Genomic DNA, 18,598 nt, shown 5'->3' with positions numbered 1-18,598 from the left:
CCACCCTCTGTGTGAAACAATTGCCCCTCCTGACCCTTTCATATCTCTCCCCTCTCACCTTAAACTTATGCCCCTAGTTTTAGACTCCCCTACCTTTGGGAAAAGATGTTTACTATCTACCTTATCTAATCCATTCATTATTTTATAGACCCCTATAAGATCACCCCTGAACCTCCTGCACTGCAGGAAAATATTCCCAGTCTATCCAGCCTCTCCTTATAACTCGAACCATCAAATCCCAGTAGCATCCTAGTAAATCTTTTCTGCACTCTTTCTAGTTTAATAATATCCTTCCTATAATAGGGTGACCAGAACTGTACACAGTATTCCATGTGTGGCTTTACTAAAGTCTTGTACAACTTCAACAAGGCGTCCCAACTCCTGTATTCAATGTTCTGGCCAATGAAACTAAACATGCTGAATGCCTTCTTCACCACCCTGTCCACCTGCGACTCCACCTTCAAGGAGCTATGAACCTGTACACCTAGATCTCTTTGTTCTGTAACTCTCCCCAACACCCTACCATTAACTGAGTAGGTCCTGCCCTGAATCGATCTACCAAAACGTGTCTAGAAGGTTGAGGACTCAGTGGCCAACCACGAGGATCGGATTGCAACTTTAGAGACCAAATGCTGGTGATAGCAGAGGCGCAGAAAAGTTGCGGGAAAAGTCCGACAACCTTGAAAACTGCTCAAGGATCTAACTTAAGGCACCAAAGGAACGGGTGCTACGGAATTTGTGGTCAAATTGTATGCGAAGCTGGTGGAGGAAGGAGTCTTCATCTGTCCTCCCGAAGGATCGAGCTCATCGGTCATTGGGGAGAAAGCAGAGAGCAGGAGGGCGACCATCTGCAATTATTGTGAGGCTTCACCGATCTCACAACCAGGAGAAGATCCTGAAGTGGGCCAAGGAGACCCGTAAATGTACCTGGGAAGGCCACACAGTTTGTATCCTCCAAGACCTGGGAGCATTGTTCGCCAAGAGAAGGGCTAGTTTTAATAAAGTCAAAGCTGTTCTGTCTAAGAACAGGATTCGGCCTGATGTACCCGGCTCATTTGTGGGTAACAAACAGTGGAAAAGAACACTACTTTGACATGCAGGAGTGATGCATGATCAATTGTACAAAGACTAAGGTTGGGTATAACTGAGGCTATATTGCTATAAGATGTGTGGCCTCCCACAGCAGCTGGCGAAATGGCTGCTGAATAGAGGACAGGCATATTTATAACCGGCAGGGGCTACCGGCGAACCTGTAGTACAGGTCCTACCTTACATCACCTAATACATGTATCACAGTGGTTACAGTCCACAAGGAGGAGACAGATACATTTCAAAAAGATCATGGGAGGTGAGAGAGTGAAAGTCAGGATGTAGGAGTTGGCAGTGTGGGTTAGCAGTGATGGGGCAGAGGGGAGCATTTAGAAATATTGTTTTTTATGAAGTTCATTCACAACCTCGGGTAGCGGTCACCCAGCTAGCAGAAATACTGGTTAACGGAAGTGAAGTGGTGTGGGGGAGGGGGGGGGGGGGGGGGGGGGGGGAGCGAGGAGCTGCGGTTTATTATGGGGGGTGGGTGGTGGTTAGTCTTCCTGTTTTTTTATTTTTAGTATGGGTGGGGATAATAAGCCTAGGGTGCTGGGTTTTTCTTTGGGAGGGATGAGGTATGGGGGGGGGGGGGGGGGTGGGGGAATGGATGGGACAAAGGTCTTTTTACGGAGTCATTGGTCAGAGGCGAACATCTGATATGGCTAATTGGGATGGGGGGGGGGAAGTCACTCCCCCGCCAGACTGATCTCATGGTTTAGCTAGGGGCTGGTTTAGCTCACTGGGCTAAATCGCTGGCTTTTAAAGCAGACCAAGCAGGCCAGCAGCACGGTTCGATTCCCGTACCGGCCTCCCCGGACAGGCGCCGGAATGTGGCGACTAGGGGCTTTTCACAGTAACTTAATTGAAGCCTACTCGTGACAATAAGCAATTTTCATTTTTCATTTCATTTCAAGATTGAATGGGCATGGGGCAGCACGGTGGCCTAGTGGTTAGCACAACCGCCTCACGGCGCCGAGGTCCCAGGTTCAATCCCGGCTCTGGGTCACTGTCCGTGTGGAGTTTGCACATTCTCCCCGTGTCTGCATGGGTTTCGCCCCCACAACCCAAAAATGTGCAGAGTAGGTGGATTGGCCACGCTAAATTGCCCCTTAATTGGAAAAAAATAATTGGGTAATGTAAATTTAAAAAAAAGAAAAAAAAAAAAAAAAAAAGATTGAATGGGCCGATCAAGAGGTCTCGAGTGTTTATGCAAGAAACTCACCTGAGAATCAAAGATCAAACGAGGCTGAGGAAGGGATGGGTGGGACAAGTGTTCCATTCAGGGCTGGACTTGAAGAGTTGAGGGGTGGCAGTCCTATTATTATTATTATTATTAGCAAAATATTTGAGGTATTCGGCAAGCAACATAGTGGGAGACCCAGAGAGTAGATATGTGATGGTAAGTGGTAGATTGGAAGGAACACCCATGGTTTTGGGGAATGCTTATGCCCCCAAATAGGATAATGTCGACTTTATGAAGAAGCTGTCGGCTAAGGTTCCGGACTTGGATACACATTGGTTGATCATGGGTGGAGATTTCAACATGGTACTTGACCCTGTGGTGGACTGGTCATGTCTTAAGTCCCTGAAGGTGTCTGGGCTAGTGAAGAAAGTATTGGGGTTCATGGAGAGGATGGGAAGTGTGGACCCATGGCGGTTTGTCCATCCAATAGCAAAAGAGTTCTCTTTTTTTCACATGTACATTGGATGTACTCCTGTATCAATTTTTTATTATGGGTAACATGTTGCTGGCGGGGGTGGTAGGATTGGAGTATCAAGCAATCATCGTACCGGCACATACGCCACACATTCTTGATCTGTGCATGGAGAAGGGGTTATATCAATAACTGCAGTGGAGGTTAGATGCAGGCTTACTGGTGGATGAGGGGGCATGTGCAAAGATTGAGGCGGCTATAGGCTTCTACATTGAGATCAATAAACATTAGGAGGCCTCACCTTCCATACTTTGAGAGACGTCGAAGGCTGTAATCAGAGGAGAGCTGATCTTGATCAAGGCTCATAAAGATAAATTGGAGAGGATGGAAAGGCGGAGGCTGGTCGAGGCCATCTTAGCAGTAGAATAACTTGACTTCTCCTGAAGTCGATGTATTAAAGGAGAGAAAGAAACTCCAGATGGAGTTTGACCTTGTATTGACAGGGTAAGCAGTGGGACAATTGTGCCGGGTCAGGGGTATACTTTATGAACACAGAGAAAGTGCCAGTAGGCTGCTCACACACCAGTTGAGGCGACAGGCTGTGGCGAGAGATATCGGGTGCATAAAGGAGTCTGAGTATAGGGTGATCACTGACCCAAGAAAGGTGAATGGAGCTTTTGAGGTCTTCTATCAGGGGCTGTACAGATTGGAAACTCTGCGGGGAAATTTGGGTATGAAGCAGTTTCTAAATGGCTTAAACTTCCCACTGGTGGGTAAGGGGAAAATACAAGGGTTGGGAGCCCCATTTAGGCTGGAAGAGATGATGGGAGGCATTAGGCTGATGCAATCAGGAAAGACCCGGGGCTGGATGGATTTCCAGTGAAATGCTACAAAATGTTTGCCATGATATTGGAGCCAGTCCTGGTTGAAATGTTTAATGACGCAATGAATAAGGGAGAGCTTCCGCCAATATTAGTACAGGCCTCAATTTCACTTGTTTAAAGCAAGATAAAGACCAGAAGGACTGTGGGTCCTATCGACCAACTTCACTTCTAAAGGTGGATGTAAAGTTGTTGGCCAAGATCTTAGCAATATGCCTGGAGGATCAGATACCAGGGGTGATAGCTCAGGACCAGATAGGGTTTATAAAGGTGGCAGTTATCGTCAAATATCAGGAGATTGTTTAATGATTGGTGGTGACATCACCATCGGGCTGGAAAACGGAGATAATAATATCTTTGGACGCCCAAAAGGTCTATCAGATTGAGTGGGAGTATATTTTCAAAATACTAGGACGGTTTGGTCTTGGGTCAAGGTTTGTTGGCTGGATGAGAATGTTATGTAGAGCCCTCACAGCCAAGTGCACATCCAAATATTATTAGTTTGGGTTATTTTATTTTGCAGCGGGGAACAAGGCAAGGATGTCCACTGGCCCTGTTGATCTTCACACTGGCAATTGAGCCACTGGCAATGGTGCTTAGGGCATCGAAAGAGTGGAGAGGAATGGAGAGGGGAGGGGCGGAGCACTGAGCCTCCCTGTATGCAGTTGACCTGCTATTATAAGTCACAGGCCTGGGTTCCAGGATTTTGAGGGTCCTGTCGAAATTTGTCTCGTTCTTGGGATATAAGATTAATGTGGCAAAGAGCGAGGTGTTCCCGGTCAATGATAAGATACAGGGGAGGGTTTTGGCGATGCAGCCTTTTCCATAAGACAATGAGACATAGGAGCAGAATTAGACCACTTGGCCCATCGAGTCTGTTCCGCCATTCAATCTCCTTATTAATCAAAAACCTATCTATCTGTTTTAAAAGCACTCAGTGATTTGGCCTCCACAGCCTTCCGCGGCAAAGAGTTCCACAGATTCACCACCCTCTGCCTGAAGAAATCCTCCTCATCTCTGTTTTAAACGATCGTCCCTTTAGTCTGAGATTGTCTCCTCTGCTTCTGGTTTTTCCTACAAGTGAAAACATTCTCGACATACCACTCTATCCAGGCCACGCAGTATCCTGCAAGTTTCAATAAGATCCCCCTTCATCCTTCTAAACTCCAACAAGTACAGACCCAGAGTCCTCAACTGTTCCTCATACAAGCTATTTAGAACAAGCTTGTGGTATCAGGAAGCCGGGTGGCACATAATTGGGCACAACTACATAAATTAAACCTGACCATTTGCTAGATAGGTAAAGGAAGACTGCAAGAGGTGGGATGTTCTCCCATGTTATTGGCGGGACGGATCCAGACCGTGAAGCTGACCGTCCTGAAGTTTCTGTTTGTCTTTCAGATCTCAATTTTCTTGCCCAAATCTTTTTTTTATAAAAGTGTAAGCAGGGTGATTTTGGACTTTGTAGGAAAGGGGAAGGTACCTAGGACTCAGAGCGTATTTTTGGAGTGAGGCAGGAGGTCGGCTGGTTTGGCCAAATTATTACTGGGTTATTAGGTTACTGTGTTAGGGGGTTAGGTTGGAAGTGTGAGTTTAAGTGGGGTGCTCTTTCCAAGGGCTGGTGCAGACTCGATGGGCCGAATGACCTCCTTCTGTACTGTAAATTCCATGATTCTATGATCCTAGTACGGGGACTTCCGGTGGCAGAATGTCGGGAGAAAAGGCACATGAGATGGCTCCTGCCAGGGTACTTGTTTTTTGACCATTTTTGCCCAGTTTTTGTGAATAGTTTTACACAAAATCCCATTTTATTGATGGTTTAAGGTTGCCACATAAGATAAATGCCAAGATAGACCAAAAGCACTTATAGAAATTCATTGACGGATGCAGAGGCTTCTTGAGGCTCCTCGGTGGAGAAAATGGCAGAGGGTAGGGAAGGCTCAACTCCCACAGAATACTTCACAAGGATGTTTGCGAAGATGGTGGGGGATGGTGGATGTGTTGCCTTTCAAGCTTAGGGATCAGAGTTCTAAATGGGGGCAAATGGAGGCGAGTTCTTGTTTGGGTGTCTTAGCCTTGCTTCTGTTCTCTACTGTAAGATTTTCTTTGAATCCAGTGGTCCACGCTGAGGCTTTGGAAGTAATTCTGACAATGTTTAAAATGTATTTTCATGTCGTTGTTGGTCCCTATTTGTGGCAACCATCTCTTTGTGCCGGCAAGCATAGACTCGACGTTTAGGTCATGGGAGGGGAAGGGTCTAGAAAGGTTTGGGGACTTGTTCGGGGAGGGATGGTTTGTCCGTTTGGAGGAACTATTGGTAAAGTTTCAGCTTCCAGGACTAACTTGTTTTATTATTTCCATTTCCAACTTTGGGACTTTTTGCGGAACACTTTTCCTTCATTTCCCTTGTTGCCACTGTCCTTCTCGTGGAAGAGGATTGTATCTTTGGCTGGGTCTGGTGGGGGTGTGGGGGAAGTATTTCAGGTATCTATAGCCAGATCCTATTAGCAAAGTTGGCCCCATTGAATGAGGTGAAGATAGTGGGCAGGTGAATTGGGTCCTGGTTGGATAAAGAGGTCCTCACCTTCGCATCGTTGATAGCTGAGGAAAGTTTTGCTTGGGTCTCCAACTCCACCCAGTGGCTTCAGCCTGGTTGGGTGACCTCATGGAATTTTTACATTTGGAGAAGGTCACGTTCACCATTCGGGGATCGGTAAAAGGGTTCTACTGAGATGGCAGCCATTCATTTCCTTTTCAGTTGATAGGCGGGGTTTAGTTGATGGTTGAGGAGTTAGATTTGGAGGTGATCTTAAATGTTGACTGTTCCTTGGATCCCAGTTCTATTGATATTAATGAAAAGATTTTCAATAGAAATATTTTTAAATAAATGCTCCTTGCACGCCTACCCTTTTCCCTTTTGCCCTATATCCCTTCCCGCCCCTGCCCTTTTGATTTGCTTTTGTCCTTTATCCCCCCCAACCCCCACCCTTTCATTTGCTTAGAATCTATTACATTTCATTTTTAAAAAAATATAAATTTAGACTACCCAATTATTTCCTTTTCCCAATTATGGGACAATTTAGCGTTGCCAATCCACCTAACCTACTCATCTTTGGGTTGTGGGGGTAAAACCCATGCAGATACGGGGAGAATGTGCAAACTCCACACGAACAGTGACCCAGAGCCGGGATTCAAACCCGGGTCCTCAGTGCCACAGTCCCAGTGCTACCCCCTGCACCAATGCCATCCCGAATTTATGCCACCCCGAATCTATTACATTTCTATCTTTCCTCAGTTCTGATGAAGTATCATTGACATGAAACATATGTTATCTCCACTATTGCCGCATGACCTGCTGAGTGTTTCGAGCAGTTTGTGTTTTTATATTGGCTTTAACTCGAGGGAAACCAGTTCTGTTTTTGCAGGAATTATGGGACTAAAGCAAGGGTGCTCCTGCAGAGGTAGGGTTGCCACAGCACCAGAGCGTGAATCTCTTTTCTAAAATAGGGAATTTAGTTCCATTACTTCTTCATTTGGCCTAATGTGGCAGAACCAAAGCCATGTGTTGCAAAAAGCAATATGCTGACTCTGCATTCAAATACCTCTGGCACTGGCCATAACGTGTCTCGTTGCTTTCCTGAGACCAGGATGCAGAATGTGTTCAGAATAAAATTACTTCAAATTAACCAGGACGCAAGCACAACTTTATAACCTCACATTTTGTTAGACCCCTTAAACGTACATTTTTTCTCCTATACAACCAGAGAGGCCTCAAGCCCCTCCCGCCAATGGGATCTTCCAGTCCTGCCAAATTTGAGGGAGTTTTGAAGGGCTCATCATATTTTCCAGCTCCACCCTCGCCGCGACAGTGCAACAAAATTCACCATCGAGATAGTTGGCCACTGTATTTTTTTTCTGCAATACTGTCCTGGCTTTACAAGTTACTCTGCAGCTTGAGAAACCAAGTGAGCAAAATGCTGTCATCCATCCTGTGATTGAATGTCATGCAAAGAAAGATTTACATTTATATATTTTATTTATGGGAAGTGAGTACACGTCCCTTGTTCATCCAGCATTTAGCAGCCATTCAAAACTGTCCTTAGATTGGTGTGGTAATGGATTACCAATACATTGTGTAGGTACACCCGCACTGCTGTTGGGGAGGAAGTTCCAGGATTCTGACCTAGTGACATTGAAGAAATGGTGATATATTTCCCCAAGGCAGAATCGTGGGGAACTTTCAGGTGGTGATTTTTCCAGGTCTCTGCTCATCCTTCCAAGTGGTAGAGGTCCTGGGTTTAAAAGGTGCTATCTAAAGGCACCTTGGTGAGTTGCTGCAGTGTATCTTGTAAAAGGTGCAGTGTTGCTACTGTGTGTCAGTGGTAGAGAGATTGAATGTTTGTAGATGGGGTGCTAATTAATTGGAACGCTTGTCCTGGATGTTGAAGTTCGGAGTGAACTTATCCCACTGCCAGTGAACAGCACGCGGCCGGGAAACACACTACTGCGGACCAGAGCATCTTGCCCACCATCTTTGTCAACAGTGCTCACATCTTGAGAAAGATGTAAATTAGCTAGGTTCATGCTGTTGCTAGCACTGCAGTGACGTAAGCTGGGATGGTTGAGAGCAGGATTGGGCTCAACAAGGATAATCCCCAGTGATCACCAAATGCCACTCACATGGACAACACCTACTTGGAGGAAGCACCAGAGAGTAGCTGGCTTCTGTGAAACCATATCCACACACTTGACTTGAGGCAGAAGAATTCCATCAAATCATCCAGCCATGCTTCAGGACCGGGCAGTGACACCTGCCTCCAACTCAGTAGTATCTGTTGCTGGGCCACTGTCGATGCTAACGCCTCTATTCCCACCTCCGTCCTCAACTGGTTCATCTGACACCCCAAATACAGCGATACGGACAGGTCTCCAAGTCAATATTCAGGATTGCCGATATGATGCAGAAAAAGGACACCAAATACCCACCAGGTTGGGACAAGACCAGAACATGTACCTACAAGTGAGCAGGCCCTCAAGCACTGCTCACACTCATCTTCAACCCCCTCAAAAAAATCAACTCACCCCGGCCAGGTGTGCCAACACCTTTAGCTTATCAAGCTCAACCTTATGCAGCGTGACCTAGCATTCACCAGACGAGATACTCACTCCAAACCTCCTCCTCCAAAATGGGTCCTAGCTCCTCCTCCCACCTGACCCTCACTTCATCCACCGTGCTCTTCCCCTGTGATCCGCCCATACATCCCAGATACTGCCCTTCTCCAACCCCTCACCGGCATCCTTTCCAGCAAAGTAGACTGTGGTGCCTCAGGAAAGTCAGGAATGCCCACCGAACAAAGCCCCACACCTGAAAATATTGGAACCTATCCTGTCCCCGAAGCTCCGCTTTCTCCTGCAACTCTTCCCAACTCGCAAACCGCCCATCCAGAAACAAATCACTCACCCTCTCCAGACCCTCGTCTTTCTACCCCCTGAATATAACATCCAATTTTGGCGGCTCAAGTAAGTGGTTCCCACAGTTTGGGGCCCATCTTGACACCACCCTCAGCTTAAAATGATCAGGTTGTGCCATATTTTCCAATATGGAGACTACCATATGATTCACAGAATATTTTACTGGTGAAAAACAGAAGAGATGCTGTCACCAGGGCCTCCAGACCCATCCCTCTACATCAGTGCATCTCAAACTATCTGATGTGGCGTACCGGCAGTTTTTTTTTCAATGTGCCAGGTACCGGTGAGCGAAACAAGCCAATCCAGGATTACTGTCTCTTTCTTTTCTGGAAACACTCCAAGTACCGGCAGACGATGGCTCGCGTACCGGCACCGGTACGCATACCACACTTTGAGAAGCACTGCTCTACGTGACCCGACTCCATCTATAACCAACTAACCTCTGATCCCCAAACCCTTCTCCTCATTAATGCAACAAATTTGACAGGGCCAATTCCCCCACCTGCCTTTTCCTCTGTAGGACTGCTCCCTGAATCAGAGGTATTCTCCCCATCCATATGAAGCCCGTCATAGCCACTCCATCTCCCGAGAAAGCGACTTTGGCAGAAAACGTGGAGGTGGGGGCATTGAAATAAGAACACAAATCGCGGCAAAATGTTCATCTCAAAGATTGAACTCTGCCCCTCAGTAACAGTGGAAGGCTGTCCCACCCTACTCGCCAGCTTGTAAAATTCAGGTTGTGAAGTCATGACCAGTCTAGAACACCTGAACCCTCCAAAGTGAAAATATTCACTCTTGCCAACATTTAGTTTATATCCTGAAAAGGAGCCGAACCTCATTGTCCCTATTACTACCCCCATAACTGCCCATGGATTCCCAACATAAAATAAAAACGTCACATGCATATAGGGACAGCCTGTGCTCTGCTCCACCCCGACAATTCCCCAGCACTTTTCCCGAGGCCCTCAAATCAATCGCCAATGGTTTGATAACCAATGCGAACAACAGTAGGCCTCATCCAGTGAAGCCTGAACGACCCCAAATTGATGGTGTTCATTCAAATAATAGCAGGCGGATCCATGATGCAAACCCAGGACCAATCCCAACCTTCCCCAGAACCACACACAAGTAACTCCATTCAACCCATCGAACGCCATTTCGGTATCCAGCGACACAATAATCCTCAGTTCTGATTCCACTATCAGTACAAGCAGTACATAGATAGAAAATAGGTGCAGGAGTAGGCCAGTCAGCCCTTCAAGCCTGCACCACCATTCAATATGATCATGGCTGATCGTGCAAATTCAGTATTCCACTTCAGCTTTCTATCCATACCCCTTGATTCCTTTAGCCACAAAGGCCACGTCCAGCTCCCTCTTGAATATATCCAATGAACTGGCCCAACAGCTTTCTGTAGTAGAAATTTCCACACGTTCACAACTCAGAAGAAGTTGTTTTCTCAGTCCTGAATGGCTTCCCCCTTTTTCCTAGGCAGTGATCCCTAGTTCTGCATGTCCCCAACATCGGAAACATTCTTCCTGCATCTAGTCTAGGCCAGTCCCATCAGGATTTTATATGTTTCTATGAGATCCCCTACAATCCCCTCACATTAGATGACAGTTTTCTGCCCCTCACAAACCCCATCTGGTCTTCCCCACTACCTCCAGGAGGCAGGGCTCCAACCTCAACTCTAGGATTTTGACAAAAAGTTTGGCATCCATGTTAAGCAGAGAACTTGGCAGTATGACCCACACACTGTGGGATCCTTGGCCTTCAGAAAGAGAGAGTTGGACGCCTGCCTCAATGTCTCCGGAAAGGAACACCACGCCAATCAGGTCATTAAAAATCCCCAGCACCAATGGGGCCAGCTGCTCCACGAACGTATTGTAAAAGTCTACCGGGAACCCATCAGGCCTCGGTGCCTTCCCAGCCTGCATTTTACCCAGAAGCCTGCTGACCTCCTCCAATCCCCATCGGCGCCTCCAATGTCTCCCCCAACTCTTCCCCCACCTGAGGAATCCCCAAGCCCTCAAGAAACTCAACCATCTCCTGCTCATCCTCAGGTTGCTCCAACCTGTGAAGTCCTTTGTAAAAGGAATGAAAACCTCTTTAATTTTCTCTGGGGTAGAGACTAACCCACCCCAGATTCCCACCCTCCACAATCTCACTGGCAGCCTCTTGCCACCTTAACTGATGCACAAACACTAGTCTTCTCTCCATACTATCCCCTTTAAGTGCTGCAGCACTAGCCGGCCTGTGGACAGTAGGGTCTTCCGACGTGCCAAGGGCTCTGGCATTGGGTCATTCACTTACTCCCTATCCAGACCCAAAATTTCATCCACTACCTCCTGACATTCCCACCTGTTCTCCCTATGCATAAATGACTTGTAAGAGATGATCTCCCCCCCCCCCCCCCCCCCCCCCCCCCCAATCACCAACTTTAATGCCTCCCACACCGTAGACAGTGAGGCCATCCCATTTTCTTTCCATTCAACATTTTATCGCCTCCAAACTCTTTGCACAGAACCAGAGATCAAATACAGACCTACATCCAGCCTCCACCCACGCACTGCACTCGGCCCCCCCCTCAGACTTTAAGTCCACCAGATGTGGTGCACGGTCTGAAATATCCACCACCAAGTATTCCACACTCATTACCCCAGGTAGCAAGGTCCTACCCAAGAAGAATACGATACGAGAGTACACATTATGTGCCGGTAAAATAAATGAAACTCCTTACCCCTGAGTGCATAAACCGCCATAGAGCTGCCCCTCCCACCTTTTCCATAAATGTTGTTAAGACCTTAGCTATCCCCAAAGGGACCATCGCTCTGGGCCTGGAATGGTCCAACTTTGAATCCAAAACATCATTCCAATTCCCCCCCCAAAATCAGCTGGCAGTGTCCAATTCCAGAATGGCAGCCCACAACCACCTCAAACTTGACATCCCAATTCGGGGCATTTACGTTCACCATCACCAGAGCCCGTCCCTCCAAAATACCAAAGAGATATTGAGCCCCCGATCTGACACCACCACAACCGCCGGAAACCGCACCTTTCTGCTAATCAGAATGCCCCCCACCCCCACGGCCCAGCTGTTAAACCCGGAGTGAAAAATCTGACTCACCCAGGCTTTCCGCAATCTGATCTGGTCGTGCACCCGCAGGGAATTTCCCGTAGGAACAACACATTGGCCCCCAGCCCTTTTCCCATTGTTTTAAATGGAAAACAATCCTTGATATCTTCACAGCAACCACCCCCCACCAACCTCAAGCTCTAGGTGATCAAACATTTGCACCCTAGTGCAACATCCCTACCCAAATTCCTGAGTCCCGGGCCCATCTAAGATGGCCGTCAGCCTCAGCCACTGGGCGAGACAATAAAAATAGCGTCCCGGTCATCGGTAGTTCATCCCTCTTCTTCTTCCCACCCCCTCCCAGAATTCCCAATATCTCCCTCCACATCCCCCACTGCACAAATACAAAACTGCAGCTCGACCCATGCCCAACCTTGCCCAACAGGCTGCAGCCTCTCCCCACACTTCACTCCAGTTTGCTAGCCTGGCCCCTCCCCATTGCTAGCAAAGTGGCTCCAAAACAAATAGCTAATAAATCCCGTCTCCCCAAACTGTACCCAAATCCCAAGATCAGCAAACCTCTCACCCCTCCAAGAAAAAAAAAACAAAGGAACACATACCAATCCCCTTATACAACCACCCCCTTCCCCCAACAGGGCAAAAGTGAAATAGTAAAAACCACAAAATATCTACATCATCCAAACATCCCCCCCCCCCCCCCCCCCCCCCCCCCGCCACTTTCATACACAGAGTCCAAAATAGTCCTCTTCACAGCAACCTCAACTTCTTCTCTCCGATGATGGCCTCCACTTGCTCCAACAAAAAAAATGATTATTCAAATCCATTATCCCATAAATGCACCTTTACACCACTCCAAACCTCACCCCTAGGATTAAACACTGCCTGTGCCCTATTGAAGGCCGGACGCCTCTTCACCAATTTGGTCCCAATATCTTGATATATTTGGACTGTATTGCCATCAGTCAATACTCCAAACCCTTTTTGCCCACTCCATAACCTCCTTTGATGATTGTGGAAGTAGATTATCACCGTCCTCGTGGTTCATTCAGTCTTGGCTTTTGCCTGAACGCCCTATGTGCTCTGTCCAATTCCAGAGGGCAAACATTTCATCCCCTCCCACCAGCCGAGAAAACATTTTGGAGAAATACTGGGTCAGCTTTGGGCCTCCGCTGCATCTGGCAGCCCCACCAACGTGAGAATTAGCCGCCGTGATCTCTTACCGAGGTCCTCCATTTTCAGTTTCAGGTCTTTATTGCTTCCCGCCACCATCAGCGACTCTGCCTCCACCGAGGCAAACCGATCCTCGTGCCTCGACAAGGCCTCCTCCACCCCTTTTAGCGTCTCGCCTTGTGCCTTCACCATGTTCGAAGTTCGCACTAACTGTTCACAGATTGGGCCCAAAGACTCTTCAGTAGCAGCTTTAAAAGTTTCCTTAATTTCCTGCCCTGCCGCTCAAACCGCCTTCCCGTTTGTTTGCCAGACTTTAAGCTCCTGCACCATTACCACTGCCGATGTGTCTAATGATGTGGAGATGTCGGCGTTGACTCACCTGATGAAGGAGCTAGGCTCCAAAAGCTAGTAATTCCAAATAAACCCATTGGACTTTGTTGCACGTTTTACTATGGGCGTAAAACGCGTTTATTGGAGTGTATTAACACGCCTCCGAGTTCGACGTGTGCTTAACACTACTAGGCTGGGGACTTCCGGTTGCGGCTATGACTAGCTAAGCCGCACATTTGGAAGCTCCTGCAACAAAGGTGTTTTTGGGCCAATTGGAGGGCCCCAACGGCGCTGAAAAAACGAATCCCGGTGGGGGAAGGTCCCCTGAGGAGAACTAGACCGATTTTATGGTCGGTACCCGGAGTGGAGCGGCAAGAAAAACGGCAGCAGCTCCCCAAAAAAAGCGGGGGAAGAAAATCAAAATGGCGGCCGGCGGTGCACCGGAGGAGTGGAAGAAATGGGCGGAGGAGCAGCAGGCCGCTCTCCTCCGTTTTTTCACGGAGATGAAAGTGGAACTCTTAGAGTCCATGAACGCGACGGCCACCAGGTTGGTGGGAGCCCAGGCGATCCAAGAGGCGTCGATTAAAGATCTGCAGCAGGAGATGGCCGCGAGGGAGGAGGAGGCCACAGTCATCGGGGCAAAGGTGGAGGTGCACGAGGCACTCCACATGAAGTGGCAGAGCTGCTTCGAGGAGCTGGACACTCGGATGAGGAGGAAAAATTTGAGGATCCTGGGCCTGGAAGAAGGCCTGGAGGGGTCGGATCTCCCGGGATATGTGGCGGAGATGTTGAGCTCCCTGATGGGGGAAGGGGCCGGTCCGGCGCCCCTGGAATTGGAAGAGGCATACCGGGTCATGGCCAGGAGGCCTAGGGCAAACGAGCCCCCGAGGGCGGTGCTGGTGCGGTTCCAGCGGCTAAGTGATCGAGAGAAAGTCCTGAGGTGGGCTAAAAGGGAGAAAAGCAGCAAGTGGCAGAACTCGACGGTAAGGGTGTACCAGGACTGGAGTGCGGAGGTGGCAAAGCGGCGGGCCCGGTACAACCGGACAAAGGCGGTGCTACACGCGAAAAAGATCAAATTTGGAATGTTGCAACCGGCGCGCTTGTGGGTCACCTACAAGGACCAACATCATTATTTCGAGTCCCCAGAGGAGGCCTGGACCTTTGTACAAGAGGAAAAGTTGGACACGAACTAAAACCTGGGAGCACCGGCGGTCGTAGCCGCCGGGGGACTCTTGATTGTGCAAGTGGCCCTTTTCTTTTTCAGGCCAGGTCGGAACTGGGTAACAGTTTCGTGGAGTGTTTGGGGTGTTTTTTCTCGAACGGTTGACTTTTCTGAATATTTTGAAGGTTTCGAGTTGTTGGGTGTTTCTGTATATTTGTACTGTTGAAATCTCTATTGTGGGTCGTTGGCTTCTTATGGGGTGTTTTTTCCCGTTTCCAATTTCCCTTAGTTATTTACCCCTCTTACCCTTTTTCTTTGGGTGCTTGGGGGGGTTTTTTGTTCTTTTTTTTCTTTTCGGGTTATGGTTATCTGCGGTTATTTATACTGTTTGATGGAGGGTGATGGTTGGGCACACTGTTAGTTGATAGTTAGTTAATTATTTTGTTATTTAAGTATGTAGTTAAGTATTTATGTATTTAGTTGCCATTGGGTATTTGTATTTATATCGTTAAGTTGGGGAGACAGGACGGGGGGGGAGCGGGTTGATTATGCGGGTCTTTCTCAGGGGTTTTAAGGGGATCTTTCACGGGCGCAGATGGGGTGAACCGGGAGGAGTCGGAATGTGGCAGGAGCAGCCGGGTCAGCGGAGACCAGCTGACTCTCGGGAGTACGATGTGGGGTACATCGCGGCTAGGAGGGGTCCTAGCCAGGGGGGGGGGGGGGGAAGGGGGGGGGGGCTGGGGGGGGGACACCGGGTTGCTGCTAGAAAGACCGGGGACGAGAAGGGGAGAGCCGGGGGGGGTGGGGGGGGGGGGCCATCGCTATGGGAAGCGGGTCAGAAAAGAAGGGATGACCCGGGGCGAGCAAGGGACAAGACATGGCTAATCGACAGGGAGTAGGGACGGGTCGCTCTGCGACCCGACTGATCACGTGGAACGTAAGGGGGCTGAATGGGCCGGTCAAAAGATCAAGGGTCTTCTCACACCTGAAGGGACTGAAGGCTGATGTAGCAATGCTGCAGGAGACTCATTTGAGGGTAGCAGATCAGGTCCGCCTGAGAAGGGGGTGGGTGGGACAGGTGTTCCACTCAGGCTTGGATATCAAGAACCGGGGGGTGGCGATTTTGGTGGGAAAGAGAGTGTCGTTTGTGGCGGCAGAGGTGGTGGCAGACAAGGAGGGCAGGTACGTGATGGTGAGGGGTAGGCTGCAGGGAGAGAGTGTGGTACTGGTAAATGTGTATGCCCCGAACTGGGACGACGCGGGTTTTATGAGGCGCCTGCTGGGCCTCATCCCGGGACTGGAGGCAGGGGGCCTGATCATGGGAGGGGACTTTAATACGGTGTTAGACCCTGGGCTGGATAGATCGAGTTCCAGGACGAATAGGAGGCCGGCAGCGGCAGAGGTGTTAAGGGGGTTCATGGAGCAGATGGGAGGGGTAGACCCATGGAGATTTGGTAGGCCTAGGGCGAGGGAGTATTCTTTTTTCTCCCACGTCCACAGAGTGTACTCTAGGATCGATTTTTTCGTATTGAACAGGGGGCTGATACCGAGAGTGCAGGACACGGAGTACTCGGCCATTGCGATATCGGACCATGCACCACATTGGGTGGACGTGGACATGGGGGAGGCGCGGGACCAACGCCCGTTGTGGCGCCTGGATGTAGGGCTGTTGGCGGACGAAGAGGTGTGCAGAAGGGTGAGAACGGGCATTGAGAACTATCTGGGTACGAATGACACAGGTGAGGTGCAGGTGGGGACGGTCTGGGAGGCCTTGAAAGCAGTGATTAGAGGAGAGCTGATCTCCATAAGGGCACACAGAGAGAGGAAGGAGAGGCAGGAAAGGGAGAGGCTGGTGGGGGAGCTCCTAGAAGTAGATAGGAAATATGCGGCGGCGCCAGAGGAGGGGCTATTAAGGGAGCGGCGTAGCTTGCAGGCCAGGTTCGACCTACTGACCACTAGGAAGGCGGAAATGCAGTGGAGAAGGGCGCAGGGTGCGGCGTATGAGTACGGGGAAAAGGCGAGCAGGATGCTGGCACACCAGCTTCGTAAGCGAGATGCAGCCAGAGAGATTGGGGGAGTGAGAGAGAGGGGTGGGGATGTAGTGCAGAAGGGGCAAGAGGTGAATAGGGTCTTTAGGGACTTCTATAGGGAATTGTATAGGTCTGAACCGCCGAAGAGGAGAGGGGGAATGAAGAACTTTCTCGACAAATTGGGGTTCCCAAAGGTACAGGAGGAGCTGGTGGAAGGGTTGGGGGCGCCGATAGAGCTGCAGGAGCTAATTAAAGGGATAGGCCAGATGCAGGCGGGGAAGGCGCCGGGGCCGGATGGGTTCCCGGTGGAGTTTTACAGGAAATTTGTGGACTTGGTGGGTCCAGTGCTGGTGCGAGCCTTCAATGAGGCGCGCGAGGGGGGGGTTCTGCCTCCAACAATGTCGCAGGCCCTGATCTCCTTGATTTTGAAGCGGGACAAGGACCCGGTCCAGTGCGGGTCCTACAGGCCTATCTCCCTCTTAAATGTAGATGCCAAGCTGTTAGCAAAGGTCCTGGCAACCAGGATAGAGGACTGTGTGCCAGGGGTAGTCCATGAAGACCAGACGGGGTTCGTGAAGGGACGCCAACTTAACACAAATGTCCGGAGATTGTTAAATGTGATTATGATGCCAGCAGTGGAAGGGGAGGCGGAGATAGTGGTAGCGCTGGACGCGGAGAAGGCATTTGACAGGGTGGAGTGGGAATACTTGTGGGAGACGTTGGAAAGGTTTGGGTTTGGGGAGGGATTTATCAAGTGGGTAAAACTGCTCTATTCAGCTCCGATGGCAAGTGTGGTAACAAACGGGAGGAGGTCAGAATATTTTGGGCTCCATCGAGGTACTAGGCAGGGATGTCCCCTATCTCCCTTACTCTTTGCATTAGCGATTGAGCCGTTGGCGATGGCACTGAGGGGTTCAGGGGGGTGGAGAGGACTGACAAGGGGAGGGGAGGAACATCGGGTCTCGCTCTATGCGGATGATTTGTTGTTGTATGTGGCAGACCCGGAGGGGGGAATGCCGGAGGTAATGGGGATACTAGCGGAGTTCGGGGACTTTTCGGGATATAAATTAAATCTGGGGAAAAGTGAGGTCTTTGTAATACACCCGGGAGACCAAGGGGAGGGAATTGGGAGGCTCCCCTTCAAAAGAGCAGTTAAAAGTTTTAGGTATTTGGGGGTGCAGGTGGCAAAGAACTGGGGGACCCTACACAAGTTGAACTTTTCCAGACTGGTGGAGCAGATGGAGGAGGAGTTTAAGAGGTGGGACATGGTGCCGCTGTCGCTGGCAGGGAGGGTGCAGTCAGTTAAAATGACGGTCCTCCCGAGGTTCTTGTTTTTGTTCCAGTGTCTGCCCATCTTCCTCCCCAGGGCCTTTTTCAAGAAGGTAACGAGTAGTATCATGGGGTATGTGTGGGCACATGGCACCCCGAGAGTTAGAAGGGTCTTTTTGGAGCGGAGTAGGGATAGTGGAGGGCTGGCGTTACCCAACCTTTCAGGATATTACTGGGCGGCAAATACATCGATGGTACGAAAGTGGATGATGGAAGGGGAGGGGGCAGCCTGGAAGCGCATGGAGAGGGCGTCCTGCGGCAACATAAGCTTAGGGGCACTGGTAACGGCACCATGGCCGCTCCCTCCCACGAGGTATACCACGAGCCCGGTGGTGGCGGCCACCCTCAAGATCTGGGGGCAGTGGAGGCGACACAGGGGGGAAGTG

The 18,598-nt window shown here is 49.6% G+C and overlaps 1 protein-coding gene across 1 annotated transcript in view; it reads right to left on the bottom strand.

Annotated features, from left to right (window-relative positions):
• LOC119969135 (piezo-type mechanosensitive ion channel component 2-like) overlaps positions 1–13,553 on the bottom strand; it is a 290,064-nt gene extending 276,511 nt beyond the window's left edge. The window contains exon 1 of the mRNA XM_038802351.1: positions 13,412–13,553. Within this exon, the coding sequence (XP_038658279.1) occupies positions 13,412–13,553 (142 nt within the window). The remainder of the gene's footprint in view (positions 1–13,411) is intronic.
• Positions 13,554–18,598: the final 5,045 nt, after the last annotated feature.

The sequence above is a fragment of the Scyliorhinus canicula genome, chromosome 7 (genome assembly GCF_902713615.1).
Source record: "Scyliorhinus canicula chromosome 7, sScyCan1.1, whole genome shotgun sequence".
In the NCBI taxonomy this organism is placed as follows: Eukaryota; Metazoa; Chordata; class Chondrichthyes; order Carcharhiniformes; family Scyliorhinidae; genus Scyliorhinus; species Scyliorhinus canicula.
This window is presented reverse-complemented; position numbering and strand designations above follow the sequence as displayed.